This window comes from Pelobates fuscus, chromosome 11, assembly GCF_036172605.1.
Source record: "Pelobates fuscus isolate aPelFus1 chromosome 11, aPelFus1.pri, whole genome shotgun sequence".
In the NCBI taxonomy this organism is placed as follows: domain Eukaryota; kingdom Metazoa; phylum Chordata; class Amphibia; order Anura; family Pelobatidae; genus Pelobates; species Pelobates fuscus.
Window position 1 is genome coordinate 119,742,707 of NC_086327.1, and position 23,602 is coordinate 119,766,308.

The window sequence follows — 23,602 nt, forward strand, 5'->3', positions numbered from 1 at the left end:
GGTTCCGCGTCCCTTAGAGGGAAAGCGTTCCTGCAATGAGATAGTGATGGGCGCGTGGTCAGACCACGTAATAATCCCTATTGTCACAGCGCTTACTTTTGGAATTGTGGAGGAGTGTATTAAAAATCTGTCTATACGAGAATATGAATTGTGTATTTGTGAATAAAACGTGTAATCTTTGTCTGAAGGGTGGAGTACCCTCCAGGCATCTAAAAGCTCCGACGCATGAATTGCCTTCCTGAGATTTGACGCTATGATCGAACGTTTTTGGGCCGTGGCCTGTGTTACAGTAGTGGATGAGGTCGTATCCATTATATCATCTAATACAAAGTTTGTATCCCCTCCTATAACCAATGTTCCAAATGAGTGCGTTTGGGTCAATGCAAGTATTTTGTTAGCAAACTGCAGTTGATTGTCATGGGGGCCATAAATATTCAGCAGTGTGTAGGGTTCATTATTTAAAAAACACTGTAACAATAAAAACCTACCCTCTTTATCATTGACTTTATGGTGAAACGAGAACGCCACATCCTTATTTATCAAGATTGAGACTCCTCTCTTTTTCTTTACATATCCCACATGGAAACCTATCGGGAACTGTTTAGAAGAGAACTTGGGCATGTTAAACTTTAGAAAGTGAGTTTCTTGAAAGAACGCTACATTTATTTGAAGTTTTGTGGCTTCTGCTAGGGCTAGTCTCCTCTTATGCGGAGAATTTAAACCCTTAGTATTAAGGGAGAGTATATTTAAAGGCATCAGAAAGATAAAGAAAGTTTCCAATAATAATTGGAATGTAGTCAACCTGGGTATAGTCCCGGGGTGAAGTCTGTCGTCTCAAAACACCCATATTATCGACCATAAAAGTATAGAGAAGAGTTTTGTCTGTACAAAAAACATAAATATTACCATTACAACAGTAAGGATAAATTAATAATTTGCCCTTTTCCATTTTCCTGTATAATGAGTTACCCTGTGACAACCTGCGTTTAAGGGGGGTTGTAAGAAGAAGATTAAGCCCTTGTATGTGCGATATTACGCTATTTATCCAAACATGTCCGCATTGAGACTGTATGGCAATTTGGTCCGTGTACACCTTTAGGGGCCATAGTGGAGAGGGGGCAGAGAAGCGCCTATACGTAACAATGCAGTAGCCAAACGGGCTATAGTACAGTTCAATTATAACAAGTCATTATTTACGATTATACACTAGCAACCTCACGTGATGTCAGGTCGAGTCGGCTCTGAAAAACAGGATAACATCGGGTCTGTCGACCCTATTCATAGTGGGCTCTCACTTAGGCCTTGAAACTTGTATCCAGTCCTTCGAGATTTTTGCAGGTGATTTGCGGTTTTCACTTGGGCGATCTTCTCCAGTACGTCGATCAAACGGAATTTTCCATTCCGTCAAGAGATGGATACCTTCAGCTTCGGTTTTTATCTGGTGCTCGATGCCGTTCCTCTTCACTATTAAGTGAGTAGGATATCCCCATTTGTAGAGGATAGTTGCCTGGTGCAGCGCTTTAGTGATGGTTAAGAACGATTTACGTTTTGCAAGTGTAGCTGCGGACAGGTCAGTAAAAAGCTGGATCCCAGTGTATTCCGCTGGCATGTCTGTGGTGTCCCTGATTGTGCGCATGATCACTTCTTTTGTGGTAAAATAGTGAATTCGGACAATAACGTCTCGCGGTATAGTAGTCGCAAGAAATCGTGGTTTTGGTAGTCGGTGGATGCGATCAATGCACAGATCACGATCTTCGAGCTGCGGGCAGAGTGTTTTAAAGAAGGTCTGAGTGTAGGCCTTGAGTTCCATCGCTGTAACAGTTTCAGGGATGCCGCTCAGGCGGATATTGTTGCGCCTGTCGCGGTCTTCCTGGTCTGCTACCTTAGCAGTTAGGTAGTTCACTTTTTCTTCAAGAGATTCATAGGTGTCTGCCAAATTATTGTGAGCTTCAATGATTTCATCTGCTTTATCTTCTAATTTAGCTGTGCGCTCACCGATTTCTTTAATGTCATTCCTGACATCCCTAGCTAATTTGGCGAATTCGGCTTGGAGAGTATGCTGCATATCTTTCAGCATCTTGTATAGTGCGGTCTCTGATGCAGGATTTAGGTTGTCTAAGGAGACAGAGGTGTTATCGCTTCTGTCTGAGCACGCAGCAGGAGATGATGGGCCGTCGGCGCCATCTTGTGGGATTCGCCGCGGCGATGTTAAGGCCGCAATTTGCAGCGCTGGTTGGCGCAATTTCGCTTTTTTCGTGGATCTTTGGGACATGGCTATATCAGGTAGGTATCCGGTAATCACCTTAGGTGGTTCCAAGTCCCTGCTGCTCTACTAATCGCTGTTTTTATCTCACCCTCAACGGAGCTGGTCACTCACACATCCACTCTCCTGAGTAGCCAAAATGTTTATGTTTTTAAATGCAAGCTTAAGCTAATGTGACACCAGATATGAGTGGTGGCACTGGGCAAGTGGGCACAGTATCCACAGAAGCTGGCAGGCAGGCAACTGCTATTCAATCTATTACAGTGAAAAACATTTTTTTGTTTTTAAATGCAAGCTTAAGCTATTGTGACACCAGATGTGAGTGGTGGCACTGGGCAAGTGGGCACAGTATCCACTGTGAGCCTGACACAGAAGCTGGCAAACAACTAACTGCTATTAAATTTATTACAGTGAAAAAAAAAATGTTTTGTTTTTAAATGCAAGCTTAAGCTATTGTGACACCAGATATGAGTGGTGGCACTGGGCAAGTGGGCACAGTATCCACTGTGAGCCTGACACAGAAGCTGGCAGGCAGGCAACTGCAATTACATTACACAGAAAAAAAAAAGAAAAAGCAGACTGATGTTCTAGCCCTAAAAAGGGCTTTTTTGGGGTGCTTTCCTTACAGCAGTGATCAGATATGTAGTGGACACTGAATACCCTAGCCTAGCTATCAATTTCCCTATCAAATGAGCAGCAGCTACACTTTCACTCCTCCATCGAAGAATGCAACATCAGAATGAATCTAAAGTGGATGCTGTACAGGAGGTGGAAGGGTCTGGAAGGGAGGGTCTGCTGCTAATTTGCTGGAATGTGTCTGCTGACCGTGAGGCACAGGGTCAAAGTTTACTCAATGATGACGAATATGGGGCGGATCGAACCGCGCATGTGTTCGCCCGCCGTGGCGAACGCGAACACGCTATGTTCGCTAGAAACTATTCGCTGGCGAACAGTTCGGTACATCACTATAGATCAAAGGTTTATATTTGTGTCTTTGAAAGCTTTTAATAATGAACGTGTAATTGTAGTAGGGTCATGGGAGTTGGAATGAACCCAATACCAAGCATTTTTGAAATTAAAAATCACAAAGGGCAAGAATTTTTTTTACTTACTATTTACCTATGTGACTAGAATTTGTAGAAAGCTTCAGGCCAGGTATGTAAATGTCATATATTTTATGCAGCCAACTGGTTCTGCCTGTCTTTTGTGCGTTAATTCTTCAACATTTTTTGGATTGTTATCATGTGTTACTGATTCTACTGTTATTAACTTCATCTACCTGTGTTTCCTCATTGCTTAGTCTCGTAAAGCATACTCTTTGCTTTTGTGCCTTATTATAATTAGTTATCTATAATGTATGTGGTGTGTGTTATGATTTTGTTGCAGTTATGTAATGTATGCAACTGATTCTGTCTATAAAAGTGTGTGCTATTTCCGGGAACATTGTATTGACATCCATCCTGTGACATTACCTGCTGTATATAACCATGCGGGGCAGCTTGCTTTGCCATCCCACATAATTAAACCCACTATATGCACAGAAGAAGTTGAATCTACCAACTTGACACCATGTCACCGCATGGTCCTAATGAGAACCTCATCGCACTTATGACAAATCACGGCTTGAACTATCTTGCTTTGCATGTAATGCGTCTATCTCATATATTAGTTTCCCCTTTTATGTTGCATTACTGAAATAAATTAACTTTTGCGCAATATTCTAATTTTTCGAGTATCACCTGTATACTGCTGAGTGTGCTTTCTTTGTGTAAGGACATTTTGGCATTGACAAATGGGAAACCCAAAACATTTGTCTCTTTTTGGTTCTTCAAATAAAGTGTATGTAGCACTACCTGTGTACGGTGTCTAGTTGCACTTCCTTAATTTATTTATTCAATGTATAATGTAAATGATTGTAACAGCTTGCATTAATAGGAAAACACGGTTCTATATATACAGGAACACTAATGATTACTTGATTTTGTTTTTTTTTTGCTTGGTTCTAATGAGGATTAGCAGGGTCAAGAATAACCAGTCTACCAAGATGTTTGGATCACCTCTGTAATAAAAAAAGACTTTAAGCAAAAAAACATAAAAGTGCAGTAAAACTGGTTTGCATTTTGGATACTACCACTTCAGGCAATAGGGCTTCTGCATATAAATTGATGATTACATTTTTGTAGTAAGCACAAAGGCTCAACACTCTGATCATACAGTTAGGTAAGAGAACACATGGGTGCTTAACTGTATATTCTTATTATTTTCTTATTATTTATAAAGAGACCTTTAGACTGGGACAACACTGGATAAAGGTAAGTTTAACTTATTATTTTGAATTTTAAAAGTCGGGGGTCCATTATCTAAATCTGCACAGGAATACTGTAACATTGTAAATACATATATTCTTTTAAGTATTTAAAGTATTTTAAAATGGGCGATTTAATAAAGTGAGAATTCAAAGTGAATGTAAAGTTATTTTCAAATTTAAGGCCAGAATATCTGAACAGAAAGAATAGCTGTAATGAATAACCATGTCCGTGTTATTATTAAAAGTAAAGTTTTAGAAATATTTTGAATTGTTTGGGATGAAATTGTCATTCTGTAATCGGTAAAAAGTCGTATGTTCCAATCCTAGCAGCATTCATTTTAAATAACCCAGCGGTATTATAGTAAAGATAATCTTTACAAAGTTACTTACTAAAGTGAGAATTAAGAGTGAAATTCAGTTTGTTGTATTTTAATTTCACTATTATTTTATTGTTTTATTTTTTTGTACAAATATTTAACAATCAGGAGGTAGTACATAATTCGGTCAGAATAGACTCTTTAAAATATTCATAGAAAGAAGAACAAATATAAATATATCAGCCCCCTAATTTTGGCCAAACTAATGGCCATCTCTAGACTAACAAGAAGTACATATAGACGAAGAAGCTTTGTAAACCTTCCAAAAAATTATTTACATATAAAATAAAATTAATCCATTGTAGAATGATCATGGGTTATGATAAGCACAGAGTGGAGACTGTATTTTTCTTCATATTACAGAATTATCAACAATACAGGGCTACTTATTCTATTAGTATTCCAATTTGTTTAGCTATTCTTCCCATATTTTAGATACTTTAGATCGGTAGCCTTGAGATTTACTAATATTTTTCTCTATTTAATTTGAGAAGTTTTCCAGTTGTGTGCAATTCTAATTTTGACGGCTAAAAAAACGTGTATGATCAGAAAACTAATTTTTATTATCTATATTTGCCTAATTTAAATGCCGAAGCACGATTTCTGGAGTGAAATTCTAATCAATATTTGTGCGTATTTATTATAAAGAGAAACATTTTTCTACAAATATTATCAATTTAAATCTTCAGAATAGTTGGGATACATTTTTGAAAGTCTAGTAGATACCATCTATGAAGTACCTTAAATTGTATTTCTGCCCAAATTATACAATGCATTATCCTTTTAACCTTTGACCAGACTTTACACCATTCTTTCATATCTATAATGTAATTAAAGTCACTTTGCCAAATTTGAATAATAGGAAAAGTTGGTAATTTTTCAAAGGAAATCAACAAATCAATACTCTAGATAGAGCACTGAAATGGCTATAGATTTATAGATCTAAAAAATAAAATTTAAAAAATAATGGTGCATAAACTTCTATTTGTAAATGGAAGATAACAATATGAAAAACACACACTCACAAGCCTGGAGCCAGTATGGGCACTTGGCTCGAGTGTGGAGCGCAGTAGGACAATCTTAGGAAGTCCTAATCCTTCTTCAAATTAGGAGTGGCTGTGTAGATAGAAAGAATCCCATAGAACAGCACACATGATTTTGGACTTTTAATAAGTGTATCAACTCCCAATAGGTGTGCTCAGGAATCCCATGCCTTGAGAATATTCAGTATCATTTATTATAGTAAATCTTAAAATATCAAATAAAAAACAATTATATAAAAGAAGTAAAAGATTAATGTTTAAAATGGCCAAAACACATTTCGCACTTATCCAAGGGCTACTTCAATTGGTCAACGGTAAATGTGTCCCCAGTCTCTCGTTATAAGTCCCGCCACGTATCGTCTTCCGGAACACTATCTGCGTGCCATGGGATGTGCTTCTGACTGGATTCTGTGCAATCTACTTCCAGGTTCATCGAGCAGTGGTGCACACTACATAGAGGCGTGCGTGCGTGATTACACAACATAGCGTGTTTCATGGAACGTAGCATTGAGTTCCTTGAGCTGTTTTATGCCTGGATAGTTTTTTTTACATGGCTTTCCATGCATTCATGCATTCATACAGTTTATTAGTGTCCATGAGTGGTCCATGAGTAGGCACTGATGAAAAGTGTAATAATTCATTTCAATGCTTACTAATTAGCAAATTAAGACTCCAAAATGATCTTATTAGCTAATTAACTAAAATACTCTAGATGACATTGCATGCTTAACTGTAAATAATGTTTTCGGGGAAAAAAGCAACATGCTAAATCCTTACTTTCTGAATTTCTTTTGTAGGAATTTCTAGCTACGACAGAAATCATGGAGGTGGTATCAATAGACAATGCTTCATATGAAACTAATTTCGATTCCAGAATATATCTGGACACTTTCTACGGTGTAGACCCTCAAACGCAGAAAGTAGATAAAGAAACCAAATTTGTCCTCTCTTTTCTATCAAAAGCATTTGCTTCAGGTATGTTACTTGCGTTGAATGTATTTTATTTCACATATTAATATTTGATTGATATATGATTGATATTGTCTTCTGAAGATACATCACTATGGTTTCTTTTAAAATCGAATGCTGGCAGTGCTAGAATCCAGTTATTTTTAAAGCAGCACTGCCACTATTGTCATTTTATAATTGAATAACACAACATCAATCATTCATTAACAGTACGTGGCCTGGCCACACCTGTCCAGTATTGAGATTTTCAAGGAGATCTAACAACCTATAATAGTTGTTGAGTGACAATTGAAGATTATGCTAGCTTTAGTGTACTAATAATCTTAATTTTAATAAGGACAGGAGGCGAGTATTTTGCATTTACTCTCTTTACTAAACTCCACAGCAGTAAAGAAAAACGTAAAGAGTAACAAGTAAATCACTGAGCAGCATAGTATATAAGGGTCATGCTGCCTGCACAACTTCCTCTTTCTTGAAGCGACATCCAAGTCCAGATAGATGCTCGAACATCCAGAAACTCAACGAAACTGTAACTGTGGTCTCTGGCGAGCGGAACTTGAGGAGACTCCTGGTAACGAGATAGGAGGTAAGACCAAACGAAGCCGTCATCCCATCTTACGGAGTCGTGAGGTTAACAAACCAGCGACCAGTGGAGGTCCTGAAGAGGGTTACACTGAAAGGAGAGTATAAAATCGGTTAGGTAATAAACCGTAACAGTTCACGCCTGTGTGTTTTAACAAAATGGTGTAAATTAAATCAGTACAAACAGATAGTAAACTGGCCAGAGGCTAAATATGTGTTAGGTGTAAGTATGTTGTACAACTAAAACTGTCTGTTAGTTGGCAATACTGGGGATAGAGATGGAAGAGATTCCAAATATGTCCAGAAGGTAGAGTGACTATAAAATAAATCCCAATATCCATCACCTTAAGATCCACTCCCCCGAGGAGTCAGGGTAGGGAACAGAAGGGAGGGAAAATACTCGCCTCCTGTCCTTATTAAAATTAAGATTATTAGTACACTAAAGCTAGCATAATCTTCAATTTTATAACATGACAGGAGGCTTCCTATTTTGCAATTTTAACGCTGAAGAAGAGACATCCCAGCAGAAGGGGGAGTGCGAAAATAAAATGTACGGAAAGTGGATTCCCTAGACCAGTCCGCCGTTCGGAGAATATCCGAAAGGGACGCCCCTGCCAGGAAGGCTGAAGACGCTGCCGCTCCGCGAACGGAGTGGGCGCCGAACGCGGGGTCTATACCTGCGAGGGAAAGGATCCATCGGATCCATCGGGCCAGTGTGGTGACCGAGACTGGGGCGTGAGGGCGTACGTAGGAGACTAGGAGTTGGCCCGACGTAGAGGACCGGAGTGAGGAGGTAACCGAAACATATCTGCGAAGGGTGGACACGACACAGAGCTGCGGGTCGTCGGGAAAGAAGGGGTAAAAGACCGAAGTCGAGCCCGACTTAGTGCGACGGGAAATGTGGAACGTGACCCCTTCAGGGGACACCTCGAAAGCGTTCACGTCGAAAGCCCGAACGTCCGAAACCCGTCGGAAAGATACTAGACGAAGGAGGAAAGCGCACTTAGCGGATAGTTGGCGTAGGGAGAGGCGGTCATTCGGAAGCCAATCCCTGAAAAAGCGGAGAACCAGTCCCACGTCCCATAGGTGAGGGTATCTGGGGGCCGGGGGGCGGCGGAGCCGCATACCGCGGAGTAGGCGGCAGACCAGAGGGTCTTTGCCGACCGGGAGATCCCCGACGGGGGTGTGAGCCGCCGAAATCGCGGAGCGAACGACGTTGACCGAACGATAAGAGCGGCCAGAGGAGAACAAGGAGGAGAGAAAATTAAGAATCATGGGAATAGGTGCTGTAAAGGGATCGGAGTCCCGTTCCATGCACCAAGTAGACCAGGAGGCCCAAGCTGAAAGGTAACAGCGTCTAGTTCCCGGGGCCCATGAGTCCCATAAGAGGTCCCTAGCAGCCTGCGATAGTCCGCTGACTCGCCAGGAACCCCGGAAAGAGACCAGGCCACCAGGGGTAGCCGGTCTTCCAGGAGGAGTGGGTGGAGATACCCTTTGGGATCCGTGAGCAGGTCCGGGAAGGAGGGTAGGAGGAGAGGGTCCCTGTAGGAGGAGGCCAGGAGGTTCGGGAACCATGGTTGGCTCTGCCACAAGGGTGTTATGACAACCAGTTTGATCTGTTGCGTCCGCATCTGGTGTAATGTTCTCGCAATCATTGAGAATGGGGGAAAGGCGTAGGCTCCTGTCGTCGGCCATCGTTGGAGAAATGCGTCCGTCGCCTTGCTCTCCGGGTCCGGGAGCCAGCTGAAGAACTCCGGAGTCTGGTGATTGTTGCGAGAAGCGAACAGATCCAGGTGAAAGGGACCCTCCGGGCTGCCAGGGCCCTGAAGATTCTCGTGTTTAGCTTCCAGTCGCTGACGTCTCTCCAGTGGCGAGAGAACCAGTCGGCTGTGAGATTGATCTCTCCCGGTAAGTATTCTGCCTGTAGCGTGATGTTGCGAGGGAGGCAATAGTCGAAGATGGTTCCGTTGGTGGCACCCCATCCCCACAGGCTGGCGTCTGATTCCAATATGAAATCTGGGGTGTCTCCGAATATGGTCTTGCCGTTCCAGGCTTGCATGCTGTCCAGCCACCATGACAGCTCTTCGCGAACCTCCGTCGTTACCGGGACGGGTTGGTCGTAAGTAGGCCTGTGGCATAGGTACTTCGCCTTGAGACGTTGCATGGCCCTGTAGTGGAGGGGACCCGGAAATATGGCTTGAATGGAAGCAGAGAGGAGTCCTACAATCCTGGCCAGGTTGCGTAGTGGAATGGAATCGAGTCGGAGAACCCTGCGAATCTCCTTGCGAATGGCTGTGATCTTTGAGGCTGGTAGTCTCAGAGTGCAAGCCGTCGAGTCGATCTCGAAGCCGAGGAATTGTATCGTCTGGGTAGGAGTCAGCTCCGATTTCTGTTGGTTCACCACGAAACCCAGAGATCCCAGTAGGGACACTGCCAGGTGAGCATAGGGCGGCCCAATTGTGGAAAGAAAGGGAAATACGTCCCGCAGTGCGGGTGCATGGTAACAACGGAGGAATATGGGTCCTTACCTGCAGCAAAGCGGGAACGTCCGCGTCCGCGGGGTCCACGGCCTCTATCCGAGCCTCTGGAAAAGGGTCGTTGCTGGTAGACACTTGTTGGATAGAATGGAGTTGGTTGAGTACGGGGGCCTGAAGGCCAAAATCGGCTGGCGGCACGGCCCCGTTGCCGGCCAGCCCTTCCAAAAACCCCCTGGTAGGGTTGCTCTTGAAAACTCTGCGCATAGAGGATTGCGCCTTATTAGGGAGGTGAACACGTTGACATGTTTGTTTAGTTCCTTGAGGAACGGTTCACCGAAAAGTTTCCCTTGTGCCTGGGGCCCAATCTCCTTTGTGCCAAGGTCTGCCAATTTACCGTTAATACGGTATAACGCTGCTTTTCGTCTCTCCGAAGAGAGCGTAACATTGGTGTTTCCGATGAAACAAAAACACCGTAGTGCCCACTCACGAATATCATGTGCCCATTCCCTGATGTCTTCGGTGGAGAAAGAATCGGCTTTGGCGTAGGCGTCATCCGCCAGATACATAATGCGAGCCAGGGGGCCTACGGAATCCAGTAGGTTATCTTGGGCGCCCCATAGGCCTTTCTCTACCCCTCGTCGAGGGTCTCTGCCACTGCGCATCATAAAGGTCGTCATAACCTTGTCAAATTCTGGGGTCTGAGCGACCTTATCCGGCAGGGAAGGGCGTGGGCATTCAGACCTGAGTCGGCTGCGGACCTCTTTCTCCAGAGGTTTGCGGAGCCACAGGTGCATGAACCTGGAAAGGTGTTCTGGAGGCGACCAGTCACCCGATCTGAGGTGCCGTATGTTGCGGGGGTTGAACATCGCTTGACCTGAGGGGTCCACAATGGTGTCTGAGTCAAGAGGAGGTTCTGCATCCGCAGTGTCCTCGATACCTCCTGTCTGGGCCGCACCCAGGAGGGTCTCCCGCATGAAAGCGGAGACAGACTTCTCATCCGAGCCCCATGCGTCGTAATCCGACTCAGAAGCGTCAGCTTGCCACTCATCCAGCACTGACATAGACTGGGCAGGGCCCTGCTCTTCATCTGAAGAGTACTCCTGACGCGGGGCCGGGGTGTGTAGTTTGGCAGATTTACGCTTGGCAGGTGCCTTACCCTTGGGTGGTTTGGGTGCATAGTCCTCGCCTTTGTCATGGCGTTTTGTAGGGTGGGATTCATCCCTTGTCTGATAGTCGGACAGTTCGGAGTCCGACTCGTGACGTGGACGTCTGCGGGTTTTAGGTACATCAGGAGCCGAAGCTCGGGCCTTGGAGAGTGCCTTTTCCACAGAGGCAGCGAAAGCTGCGTTAATCATGGCCTGGAAGTCCACAGGGACGTTCTGGGAATCTTCCATGATAAGGGTAGGCTGGTATGTCACTGAAAGGCACAGTAATAAACGGGCACCCAGGTCTTGAGAGCAGGCGTAGGGTCAGTTTAATAGTATGGGAACAGAGCCCAGTATAAACCCCAGCAGGGTATAGTAGTGACCTTTTAAAACTGGGGCTCACCCAGTTAGAGAGAACTGCAACAGCTAGTCTCCCAATAAGCAGTGTATTTATAGTGGGGGCTCACCCCGGTTGCACAGGGTTGGGACCCTTAAGTGCAGGTCACAAGAATAAACAGGCAGCAGCACTGACCTGACTGACCCAGCCACAGGATAGAGCTTGATAGGAGTAGCAGTCTGTTTGAAGCAGATGGAATGCTGAGCAGGTAATCCTGGACAGTCACACTGAATAGCAGTCTGTTAGAAGCAGATGGAATGCTGAGCAGGTAATCCTAGACAGGCACAATGCCAATCAATGTCACAGCATGTAATACTGACATAATGCATAGTGCAGCACACTATATGAGACAGCCTCAACTGTCCAGCAATGCAGAGTAATGTCACAGCATGTAATACTGATATAAAGTATAGTGCAGCACACTATATGAGACAGTCTCAAACTGTTCAGCAATGCCAATCAATGTCACAGCATGTAATACTGACATAATGCATAGTGCAGCACACTATATGAGACAGCCTCAACTGTCCAGCAATGCAGAGTAATGTCACAGCATGTAATACTGATATAAAGTATAGTGCAGCACACTATATGAGACAGTCTCAAACTGTTCAGCAATGCCAATCAATGTCACAGCATGTAATACTGACATAATGCATAGTGCAGCACACTATATAAGACAGTCACAAACTGTCCAGCAGTGCAAAGTAATGTCACAGCATGTAATACTGATATAATGCATAGTGCAGCACACTATATGAGACAGTCTCAAACTGTTCAGCAATGCCAATCAATGTCACAGCAGGTAATACTGACATAATGCATAGTGCAGCACACTATATAGGACAGTCACAAACTGTCCAGCATTGCAAAGTAATGTCACAGCATGTAATACTGATATAATGCATAGTGCAGCACACTATATGAGACAGCCTCAACTGTCCAGCAATGCAGAGCTATGTCACAGCATGTGATACTGATATAAAGAGGGGTGCCAGACACAAAGGAAGTGAAAAAACTAGCAATGTAGGGGTAACAGCAAGTTAGTACAGTCACACTGAGCCCCCAATGAGATGCACGAGGTAAAATTAAGATGGACGAAATCTCGCGATGTCCGCGATCCAAAATGGCGGCCGCGAGTGTAGGCCGCAAGCCGGGGACTAAATTTTGGAGGCCGGCTGCGTTTGGAAGCGGGCCGGCGCGAAAACGGCCGCGAATGGTTTCGGCCGCAAGGAGGAAGCCCAGGAGGGCACTCCAGGCTAGGAGGGCAGTGGGGGAACCTGGGGAAACCGAGGGGAAGCCAAGGGGGGGTCCCAGAAAGACTAGAGGGGCAGGAAAGAAGGGTGGAAACCCACAGAGAGCCCCTAGTCCCACAGCCCAGAACAAGAATACAGGTAAAAAGAAAGCAATAATAATAATAGTAAAAGCAAATAATGATAATAGTAGAATATAATCAAGATTAATGTACAATAAGTAAATAAAGCTCCAGGGGAGCAAAAAGTCTGACCTGTCTGCGATGGAGCAGTAAAGAAAGAGGAAGTTGTGCAGGCAGCATGACCCTTATATACTATGCTGCTCAGTGATTTACTTGTTACTCTTTACGTTTTTCTTTACTGCTGTGGAGTTTAGTAAAGAGAGTAAATGCAAAATAGGAAGCCTCCTGTCATGTTATAAAATTACAGTCAAAGGGCCTGCACTAAATGTGGCAAGCTCTGATGGCGCTGGGCATGCACGCTTGACATCCCAGTATGCTTGGGTGTTAGAGCCAGTAGCAGTCCCGGCTCTCCTATTGAGTGGGCTTTTAAGTAAGGCTTGAAACTACTCTTCTAAGTTTTCTAACTATTAAAATATTACAATTTGAAAAATGTTGAGGCTAGGGCACAGGAGAACTACTTTAGGCACTATAACAACTTAGATGAAGTTGTTATAGTGAGTACGGTGTTCCTTTAATGAAATTAAATAATTATAGTACTTACGGTGTTCTTTTAAGAATACACCCCGGCATTTGTAAACTTACTGACAAGTCATACAGCATAATCCAGAATTACCCCACACATACTGAAACTCGCCACTAAATTCACACACAGTCATTGGCATGCCAATTCATTCATACAGACTCAATGACAAACGTTACAAACACACCCCTGCATTCACAGATTCTAATTGACATAAAATGAATAGATTAAGACATCTGTCTCAATCATGCAGTGCAAGTTGACACACAATAAAATGAAACAGGCTTTTACCCATTTTCACTAAATATTGTAGATATAAAAGGTTCCTCCAAATCCTCAATACAGAATGCAAAAAAAGTATATCAACAAAAATATAAAGCAAAGGACCAAATAGTGTAATATGTCCACAACAATTAATACAAATAAATTCAAGGTTAAACTCACAAATATAAATAAAGATAAAAGCTCATCAATCGATGATGGTTTCCTCTGGTATGTGCGATTCGCTGTGTACTCATTCATGCATGTTAAAGGAAATAGAAACCAAACAAATTCACTGCTTCATTGTATTAACCTTACAAGATGTAAGAGGCTAAAATGCCCATGAACATATCACTTGTCAATCCTAGAGAAAGTGCACTGTGCAACTAAAAGCAAATTCTTCCAAGTGCAATATGCTTTTCAGTTGTAAAAATGACCAATATAAGAAAATCACAGCATAGACTATGAAGCACTATATAGGCTCTACACGTTTCGTCTTAACAGTAAGACTTCCTCAGGGAAATCCAAAGAAATGCAGCATATTCTTTACATGTACATATGAGTATACAGCGAACCACGCAGACCAGAGGAAACCATCATTGATGAGATTCTGCCATTCTGGAGTCAAGAAGGAATTTTTTCCTAGTTTGTTGCAGCTATATAACTATGTTACTATCTTTATTTATACTTGTGAGTTTAACTATAGTGCCCTGAGGATGCCCCCACCCTCAGGGTCCCACTCCCGTCGGGCTGAAGGGGGAGGAAGGGAGTTAAACACTCACCTTTCTCCGGCGCCCTTGGCTCTGGGACTCTCCTCCTATTTTGGCCGTCATCGACTGAATGCGCATGCACGGCAAGAGCCGCGCGCGCATTCAGCCAGTCCACTAAGATAGAGTAGTCACATGCCTACATGGAAGGCACGTGCCTACTCTGCCAAAATATACTGAGGGGGGGGGGGGGCAGAGAGGAGACAGGAAGCAGTGAGGGAGAGCTGATGTTCTTTTAGTTCCTTACTGCTCCCTCGTGTCATGTTGTAATGCAATCATTCTTGCCCTAAAATCACTAAACAGCTCAAAGGAGCAGTAAGGAACTGGACGATTGGACACCAGGGAGAGGACCCACACAAGCTCTCCCAAAGGCAGGGAGGCTAGATTGGCCTAGAAAATTTCAATAAAACCACAAGAAATTAAATTAATTTGTGTGTGTGTCTGCAAGAATGTGTAAATTGTATTTATTTATTTATCAAATATTTTACCAGGAAGAATACATTGAGATACAATATGATACAATAGGGTACAATACAACACAAAAACTATGTTAATACACAATATATACAAAATTTAACATAGAACAGGTAAGAAATATATAATCAACCATGACAGGAGCATTCTGTTATGAGATATGTAGAAAGGGATCTCTTAACCCCTTAAGGACCAAACTTCTGGAATAAAAGGGAATCATGACATGTCACACATGTCATGTGTCCTTAAGGGGTTAAAGGATTTTAGGCCTGCGGAAAATTTGAAAGTGTACAGGAGGTCATTCCATAATTGCGGTGCTCTGTAGGAAAAGGAGGATCGAGCTGCTTTCTTTTTGAATAAAGGTAGACTAAATAAAGTGCTGGTACTGGATCGGAGGTTATAGGAGGTGAGAACAGCCGGGGAGAGCATTCTGCTCAGGTAGGGTGGGAGCTTCCCAGAAAAGCTCTTAAACACAAGACTGGAAAGATGAAGGGTGTGTCTGGATTCCAGATGTGGGAGTGTATCTGTCAGTGTGTATCACTGTCAGTTTGTGTCTGTCAGTGAATGTGTTTCAAATTAATGAGCGTGTGTGTCTGTCATTGAAAGTGTGTCTTTCAGTGAGTGTGTTTCAAATCAGTGAATGTGTGTGTCTGTCAGTGAGAGTGTGCACAGGGTAGCATTGGAGCTTTCCTTCCAGTGGCGGAACTATCTCCTTCAAGCTCAAGGGGCCATCAGATGGCCCATGCACCTTGGACAACCATCTTTGATCAGGGGCACGGTCATCCTAGCCCTTTGCTCAGTGTAAAGTGGCGGTGCTGGGAGGAAGTGAATACAATGCACTTCCTCCGACCTTACCAACGAGCCATGCAGGAGAGCAACATAAGAGGACAACAGAAAGGGGGAGAGCATGGATCATAACACCAAGTCAAATGTTACTGGACCCCAGGGTACCAGTGATTGTGGTCTTTGTGTGTATATGTCTATGTGTGTGTGTATGTTTTTATGTGTTATGAATCAGTGTTTATGTTTATATGTGTTTGTGTATTAGTCATTGTCTATCTGTGTGTGTATGTGTCAGTGTGTGTAAATTACATATATGTCATTTTATTCTAAGTGTATTTTGATAATTAATATACCGTATATACTCGAGTATAAGCCGACCCGAATTTAAGCCGAGGCCCCTAATTTTACCCCCAAAAACTGGGAAAACGTATTGACTCGAGGATAAGACTAGGGTGGGAAATGCAGCAGCAACTGGTACATTTCTAAATAAAATTAGATCCTAAAAAAAAATATTAATTGAATATTTATTTACAGTGTGTGTATAATGAATGCAGTGTGTGTGAATGAATGCAGTGTGTGCGTATGAGTGCAGTGTGTGTATGAATGCAGTGTGTGTATGAATGCAGTGTGTGTATGAGTGCAGCGTGTGTATGAGTGCAGTGTGTGTATATGAATGCAGTGTGTGTATGAGTGCAGCGTGTGTGTATAAGTGCAGTGTGTGTATGGATGCAATGTGTGTATGAGTGCAGTGTGTGTATGTGTGCAGTGTGTGTATGAATGCAGTGTGTGTATGAGTGCAGTGTGTGTATATGAGTGCAGTGTGTGTGTGTGTGTATGAATGCAGTGTGTGTATGAGTGCAGTGTGTGTGTATGAGTGCAGTGTGTGTATGAGTGCAGTGTGTGTATGTGTGCAGTGTGTGTGTGTGTATGAATGCAGAGTGTGTATATGAGTGCAGTGTGTGTATGAATGCAGTGTGTGTATGAATGCAGTGTGTGTATGAGTGCAGTGTGTGTATGAGTGCAGTGTGTGTATGTGTGCAGTGTGTGTGTGTATGAGTGCAGTGTGTGTGTATGAGTGCAATGTGTATATGAGTGTAGTGTGTGTGTATGAGTGCAGTGTGTGTATGAGTGCAGTGTGTATATGTGTATGAGTGCAGTGTGTGTATGTGTGCAGTGTGTGTGTGTATGAGTGCAGTGTGTGTATGAGTGCAGTGTGTGTATGAGTGCAGTGTGTGTATGTGTATGAATGCAGTGTGTGTATGTGTGCAGTGTGTGTGTGTATGAGTGCAGTGTGTGTATGAGTGCAGTGTGTGTATGTGTGCAGTGTGTGTATGTGTGCAGTGTGTGTGTATGTGTGCAGTGTGTGTGTGTGTGTGTGTGTGTGTGTGTGTGTGTGTGTGTGTGTGTGTGTGTGTGTTGCAGAGCCTTGGTGGGTGGTGGGCAATTTTATTATTATTTTTTTAATTATTTTAATTTTTTATTATTATTTCTTCTTATTATTTTTATTTAATTTAATTATTTTTTTAATTTAATTATTCTTATATTTATTTTTTCCGTCCCCCCTCCCTGCTTGATATATGGCAGGGAGGGGGGCTCTCCTTCCCTGGTGGTCCAGTGGCATTGGTAGTTCAGTGGGGGGGAGAGGGGGCTGGCAGAGCTGTAACTTACCTCTCCTGCAGCTCCTGTCAGCTCCCTCCTCCTCCGCGCCGGTCCGTGCAGCTCTTCTGTCAGCTCCCACTGTAAGTCTCGCGAGAGCCGCGGCTCTCGCGAGATTTACACTGGAAGCTGACCGAGGTGCTGAACGGACAGCGCGGAGGAGGAGGGAGCTGACAGGAGCTGCAGGAGAGGTAAGTTACAGCTCTGCCAGCCCCCACAGCCCCCAGTCTGTATTATGGCAATGTAAATTGCCATAATACAGACAGTGACTCGAGTATAAGCCGAGTTGGGGTTTTTCAGCACAAAAAATGTGCTGAAAAACTCGGCTTATACTCGAGTATATACGGTATATGTATTTATATCAAAATACACTAAGAATGAAATTATATACAGTGAGGGGAAAAGTATTTGATCAGCGTGCTGATTTTGAACTTTGTCCACTGACAATGAAATGATCAGTCTATAATTGTAATGGTATGTGTATTTTAACAGTTAACAGACACATTATAACAAAAAACAAACAAAATCCAGAAAAATGCATGTCAAAAAAGTTATAAATTGATTTGCATGTCAATGAGTGAAACAAATATTTGATCCCCTTTGACTTAGTACTCTTGTTGGCAATCAAAGAGGTCAGACGTTTCTTGTAGTTGGCCACCAGGTTTGCACACATCTCAGGAGGGATTTTGTCCCACTCCTCTTTGCAGACTAAATGGCTACTAAAAAAGACTGGACATGCCCCATATTGAATACCATGGTTTGTCTAATTTTGCAAATGGTATGCCATGGGAGTAATTCTAATTTCTGGGCTACGATACAGTGTCAAAAGCAACATAGCCAGTCTGGCAGTATTCAATGTGTATAAACTGAAAAATGAACCGTGCTATATTTGACCCTGTAACTTTCCAAAACACCATAAAACCTGTACATGGGGGTACTGTTTTACTAGGGAGACATTACTGAATACAAATATGTGCATTTTATTGCAGTAAAAACTAACCGTATTATGACATTCACAGTTAAAATGCCACGCAGAACTAAATTAGCACTAGATACATAAATGAGCACTTTCACTCACTCTGACAATACAAACATACATTCATACACGTCTTCACACTATGTGCACACAATCAAATACATACAGGCTTTCATTCACTGCCATGAGGTTAGGGTTTAGGTATATTGTCAATCACTGTTTACTATTCAATATACTTTTTAATGCATAGTGTAATGACATCCACCGTGCTGTATGAGATCTGAACATTTACGAGTAACTGTTTTTATAAATATAGTGAATGTGATAATTATTTTCAAAAAATGTCTTCAGTATATTTATCTTTGGAAGAAAATAAATCATTTTTTTCTTAACAGGTTGTATACAAGGGGATAATTTGATAGAAATTGCTGCAGGTCCATCAATATGGCATATCCTCTCAGCCTGTGAACATTTCAAAAACATCTACCTGACGGATTATTCCCAAAATAACTTAAATGAAATTGAACTGTGGTTGAATGAGGACAAACATGCCTTTGATTGGTCTCCATACATAAGACAAGCATGTGAACTAGAAGGTGGCAGGTATGTATTCCGTAAATATATTACTGTTCATTGTGGGTAACTTCAAAATATTGTGTTGCTCTCTAAATAATACCACAATACACAATACAACAATAAATATTGGATGAACTGAGAATTCTGTTGCGGACCGTTTCGCTCAGAAGGGGATTAAAACCGTTTAGGCGATAATCCCCTTTCCCATAGACCAGCAGCTACTGCAATCACCAATCTCCCGAACTTCAAACTGTACGAATTCACCAACTCTCGAATTAGAAACACACGAACCCTGGAATCAGCCGAACAGGAAAAGCATACAATCCACTTACACTCCTGGCAGTCAGCATACAATCCAATTCCCCCAAAGAACGAGACGACACATCGCTTTGAGGGTTTAAGCAGGAACTGATTTACTGAGGGCTACCTGCCCAGTATTTATGCAGGTCTCACACCTGGTGGACACTCCCCTAAGGGACCAAATGGGAGACTGAAACAGCAGACAGACATGCATCACTTTAGTACACACAGCCACAATACTTTCCCACAATGCATCCTGGCTTCCTCCTCTCTGTCCTGGAGATAATTAGAGAAGTAATTAAATTATCTCCCAGGACAAAGGCAAGACTCCATTATGCACGTGGTGATACAAATACAGTATATTGCTTTAAAATATACAGTAGGATGAATGGCACAGAAAATACACACATTTGACATATCCCCAGATAGCTCAGGTCTGAGTGCACATTATTAGGTGAATGGCACTCAGACCACACGAATACAGTCTAATTGCCATGGAGCCAAAGTCTTTAATTATACGAACAGGCTCCATGGCATGGCTATCTGGGTTACAACGTTCACATAAAACAAACTACCGAATTTCCATGCATTCGCCCAATCCATATGAATAGAACCAGGGGTGTGAAGTTCAGCGGTGCCTGCAAGCAAAAGTGTCCGGGTTTGGTGCATGAAAGCCAGGCAGACGAGCGCTGGCTGCCAGGGGAGCTCCAGAACACCGCCATCGTGTGGCGGCTGAATGTAACCGCGACCACCCAGTCACAATCAATTAGGCTGTGGTTAACCGCAGCTACTGGGTGGTCAATTGCCGGCACACGCTTGTTAAGCCGTGGTTAACCGCGGCTTCAGGGTGGCCCATTAACAACGCCGGCCTGCTTCCCACGGCTCTGGGGAGGTTGGAAAACGTCTGTTTGTTCGGTAGGTGGAATCTACCGATCTGCTGTGCAGAAAGGGAGAAATAAATCCTTCTGCACAGTGAAATTAACTCTTTAGCTGCCGGTCCATAATCTAAAGGCAGCAGGCGAGCAACCAGGCTTCTCCAGTTCACAGTGGCGAAGTTGGTTTTGCCACAAATTCTACAATTATAATTGTCTGAGCATCTCAGGATATTATACCTCAATGTATCTTTCCCGATAAAATACTTTTAGACAAACAAAAATACATTAAGTCATGATTACCTGCATGAGTTATCTTTAATGTATCTGTTTTCCTTTCAAAGTTTTGGTTATTATAATGATGATTTTATAAAATATGACAAAATCATTTTCTAAAGAAGGACACAGTAACATTTAGGGAAACACAAAAATGATAGTATACACTATCATGGTAAATTATTTGACCTGATATGTAGCAACATAAATGTCAAACCATAAGACGTGTTACATATTTCAATACTTTGACATGTTCCCCAAGGTTCAGAGTCTTCAGCAACGTAATGTTCAACAATGAAAGCCTGTGTGTATTTGCTCTTTATTTCAAATTTTTTATATCATTGGTTTGATTTTTTGCATGGAAGACTAAGTAAAAGAAATGGTGACAACGTGACATTCAGAACCAAGAGAGAGAGCATTTGTTTTGTTATTGTCACCATACATTTTACAATTGTTTAAAAAATTCTAATGGTACATGGCACAAGACTTCCTGAGCAATGGCAATGATTTTAAGAGGTAATCAAGAGTTAATCTAAGCTTTCTATCACTTGATTTTAGGACAACACCCGAGGAGAAAGCCGAGAAGATTCGGAAAATGGTCTCCTTTCTGAAATGTGATGTCACCAAAAACAACCCTCTCCACCCGGTTTTGCTGCCTCAAGCGGACTGTGTGATCATTGCATCATGCCTCATTTGTGTTGCTACAACATTGGAAGAGTTTACAGCGTATCTGAAGAATACTGTGTCTTTGTTAAAACCTGGAGGATATTTTATAATGTCTGAATATCTCCGTGCCTCCAAGTATATTGTGGGAAACAAAATATTTCCTCTTCTTTCAATAGATGATACCTTTATCTTGAAAGCAATAGCTGATTGCGGATGTGTTGTTGAAGAGTTTGATGAATTCAAGGACTTCAACTGTCAAGGAGAATTCTTCGATAGTGAAGATATATTCTGTATAAAAGCTAAAAAAATGTGAGCCAATATAGATATTGCCTACACATTTGTTTTGTAAAATAACACTCTTTTTCTAGATTTAAAATCGTCTTGTTGACATCATCTTCACTAGTCTCTCCCCTTCTTAATCATCGGACCTCATTACTTTTTTCCTTTGGTCTCTTTTCTTCATTATTCTAACCATCTCCTTGACTGCTACCAAACATTCCACAAGTCTATTCAGATTTCAACGGAACATGATCTTTTCTGTGCTTTTAATGTAGTTATAATCATTGTTTTAATGTATGATCCTACTACCTGTGTATGTCTAATTTGTGTCTGTGTTCAAGGAATGTAAATAAATATGTGACTGGGTATTTGTGTACATGCATATTTATGTATATTGTGAATAACAAATAATAACATATGTTTCTGTAAAGTGTATTCACATGCCGATATTTCACTACAGACTTACCTGGAACAGGTAAGCATCAGTATTGGAATTTATTTGGGAGGCAAGACATTTGTTTGTTGCTGAGGTGCTCAGACAAGGAGATACTCAGGAGAATGGCCTAGCATGCTGAATTGGTGATCAGGGATACACAAACAAAACAAAGTAACGCCACTCCACTTGCACCACTACATTGACTATATTATAACAACATGAACATTAAGCTACACATATTGAACCTTGGTCAATACGTTCCGGCAAAGGAAGAGTCCATGACATTTCTGGAACTGTTTTAATTGCAAGAGACTTTCAAATACATATCCCCCTTCTTTACCATTTTTGTGCCTTGTCAGTTTATATGTGGTGCCAATGTCAGACATTATTCAGTTTAGCCTTGCAAGCTCTTCTAATGGTAAAATGATATCACCACATGTAAGGTTTATCTACACAGCACATTTTATTTAAGAATAAAAAGAGTTGGTCAACAAGAGGGATTACATTATGTAGAGTAGGTACCCTCTCCTTACTTACTTCATGTCCTACCATCAATTCAACCCATCAGACAGCCAGTTCAGAGGCCGAGCCAGCAGCTGCAGACTTGAATACAAGTTATATTTTACTATACTTAGGGAGGCAAGAAGGGGCCAGGGTGGTGGTTTTAACATAATAGGGTCAGAAAAACAGGATTGTGTTCCTGACCCTATAGTGCTCCTTTAAGCAAGAGTATGTGAAGAGTAGTTAGGGTTGCCACCTTTCTTGGGATAAAATACCAGCCTTAATCATTTGTATAATCACATCACAGAAAATTCTCTGTGACATCAGAGAAAATTCTGTAAAATCACCAACAAACTACTCACAGTTTGATTCTGCTGTATAGATGGATTGCTCCCAATGTCTCCCTGTCTCCCAGTGTCTCAGTCTCGCAAGTCACCCAGTGTCTCAGTATCCCTATGTATCACAGTGTCAGTGTCCCCATGTCGCCCAGTCCCCTAGTCTCCCAGTGTCTCAGTGTCACCATTTCTCCCAATGTCTCAGTGTCCCCCCATGTCACTAGGATACTGGGGACACTGAGAGACCCTGGGACATTGAGAGACATGGGGACACTGAGAGACATGGGGACACTGAGAGACCCGGGAACACACAAACATGGGGATACTGGGAGACATGGGGACACTGAGACATTTAGGGAACCTGGGAGAAATGGGGACACTGAGACACTAGGGACACAGACACTGAGAGACATGGGGACACTGAAACATTTGGGGACACTGAGAGACATGGGAACACACAGACATGGGGACACTGGGAGACATGGGGACACTGGGAGACATGGGGACACTGAGACATTTAGGGAAACTGGGAGAAATGGGGACACTGAGACACTAGGGACACAGACACATGGGGACATTGAAACATTTGGGGACACTAAGACACTAGGGACACAGAGACATGGGAACACAGACACTGGGAGACTAGAGGACACTGGGAGACTAGGGGACACTGGGAAACATGGGGACAGTTGTGGACATAGATATGGGGACACTGGGACATATAGGGACACTGGGAGACATGGGGACATTAGGCACACTGAGACACTAGGGGACACTAAGATACTAGGGACACAGACACTGGGAGACTAGGGGACAGTTGTGGACATAGACATGGGGACACTGGGACATATAGGGACACTGGGAGACATGGGGACACTAGGCACACTGAGACACTAGGAACACAGACACTGGGACACATGGGGACACT

General features: G+C 42.6%; 1 protein-coding gene across 1 annotated transcript; it reads left to right on the top strand.

Moving 5' to 3' along the window:
* Positions 1-4,455: 4,455 nt before the first annotated feature.
* LOC134576691 (indolethylamine N-methyltransferase-like) lies at positions 4,456-21,692 on the top strand. Its single transcript, XM_063435402.1, has 4 exons — positions 4,456-4,483; positions 6,789-6,966; positions 18,829-19,036; positions 21,016-21,692. The coding sequence occupies exons 2-4, from the start codon at positions 6,813-6,815 to the stop codon at positions 21,434-21,436; spliced, it is 783 nt and encodes a 260-aa protein (XP_063291472.1). The 5' UTR covers positions 4,456-4,483; positions 6,789-6,812; the 3' UTR covers positions 21,437-21,692.
* The last annotated feature ends 1,910 nt before the right edge of the window (positions 21,693-23,602 follow it).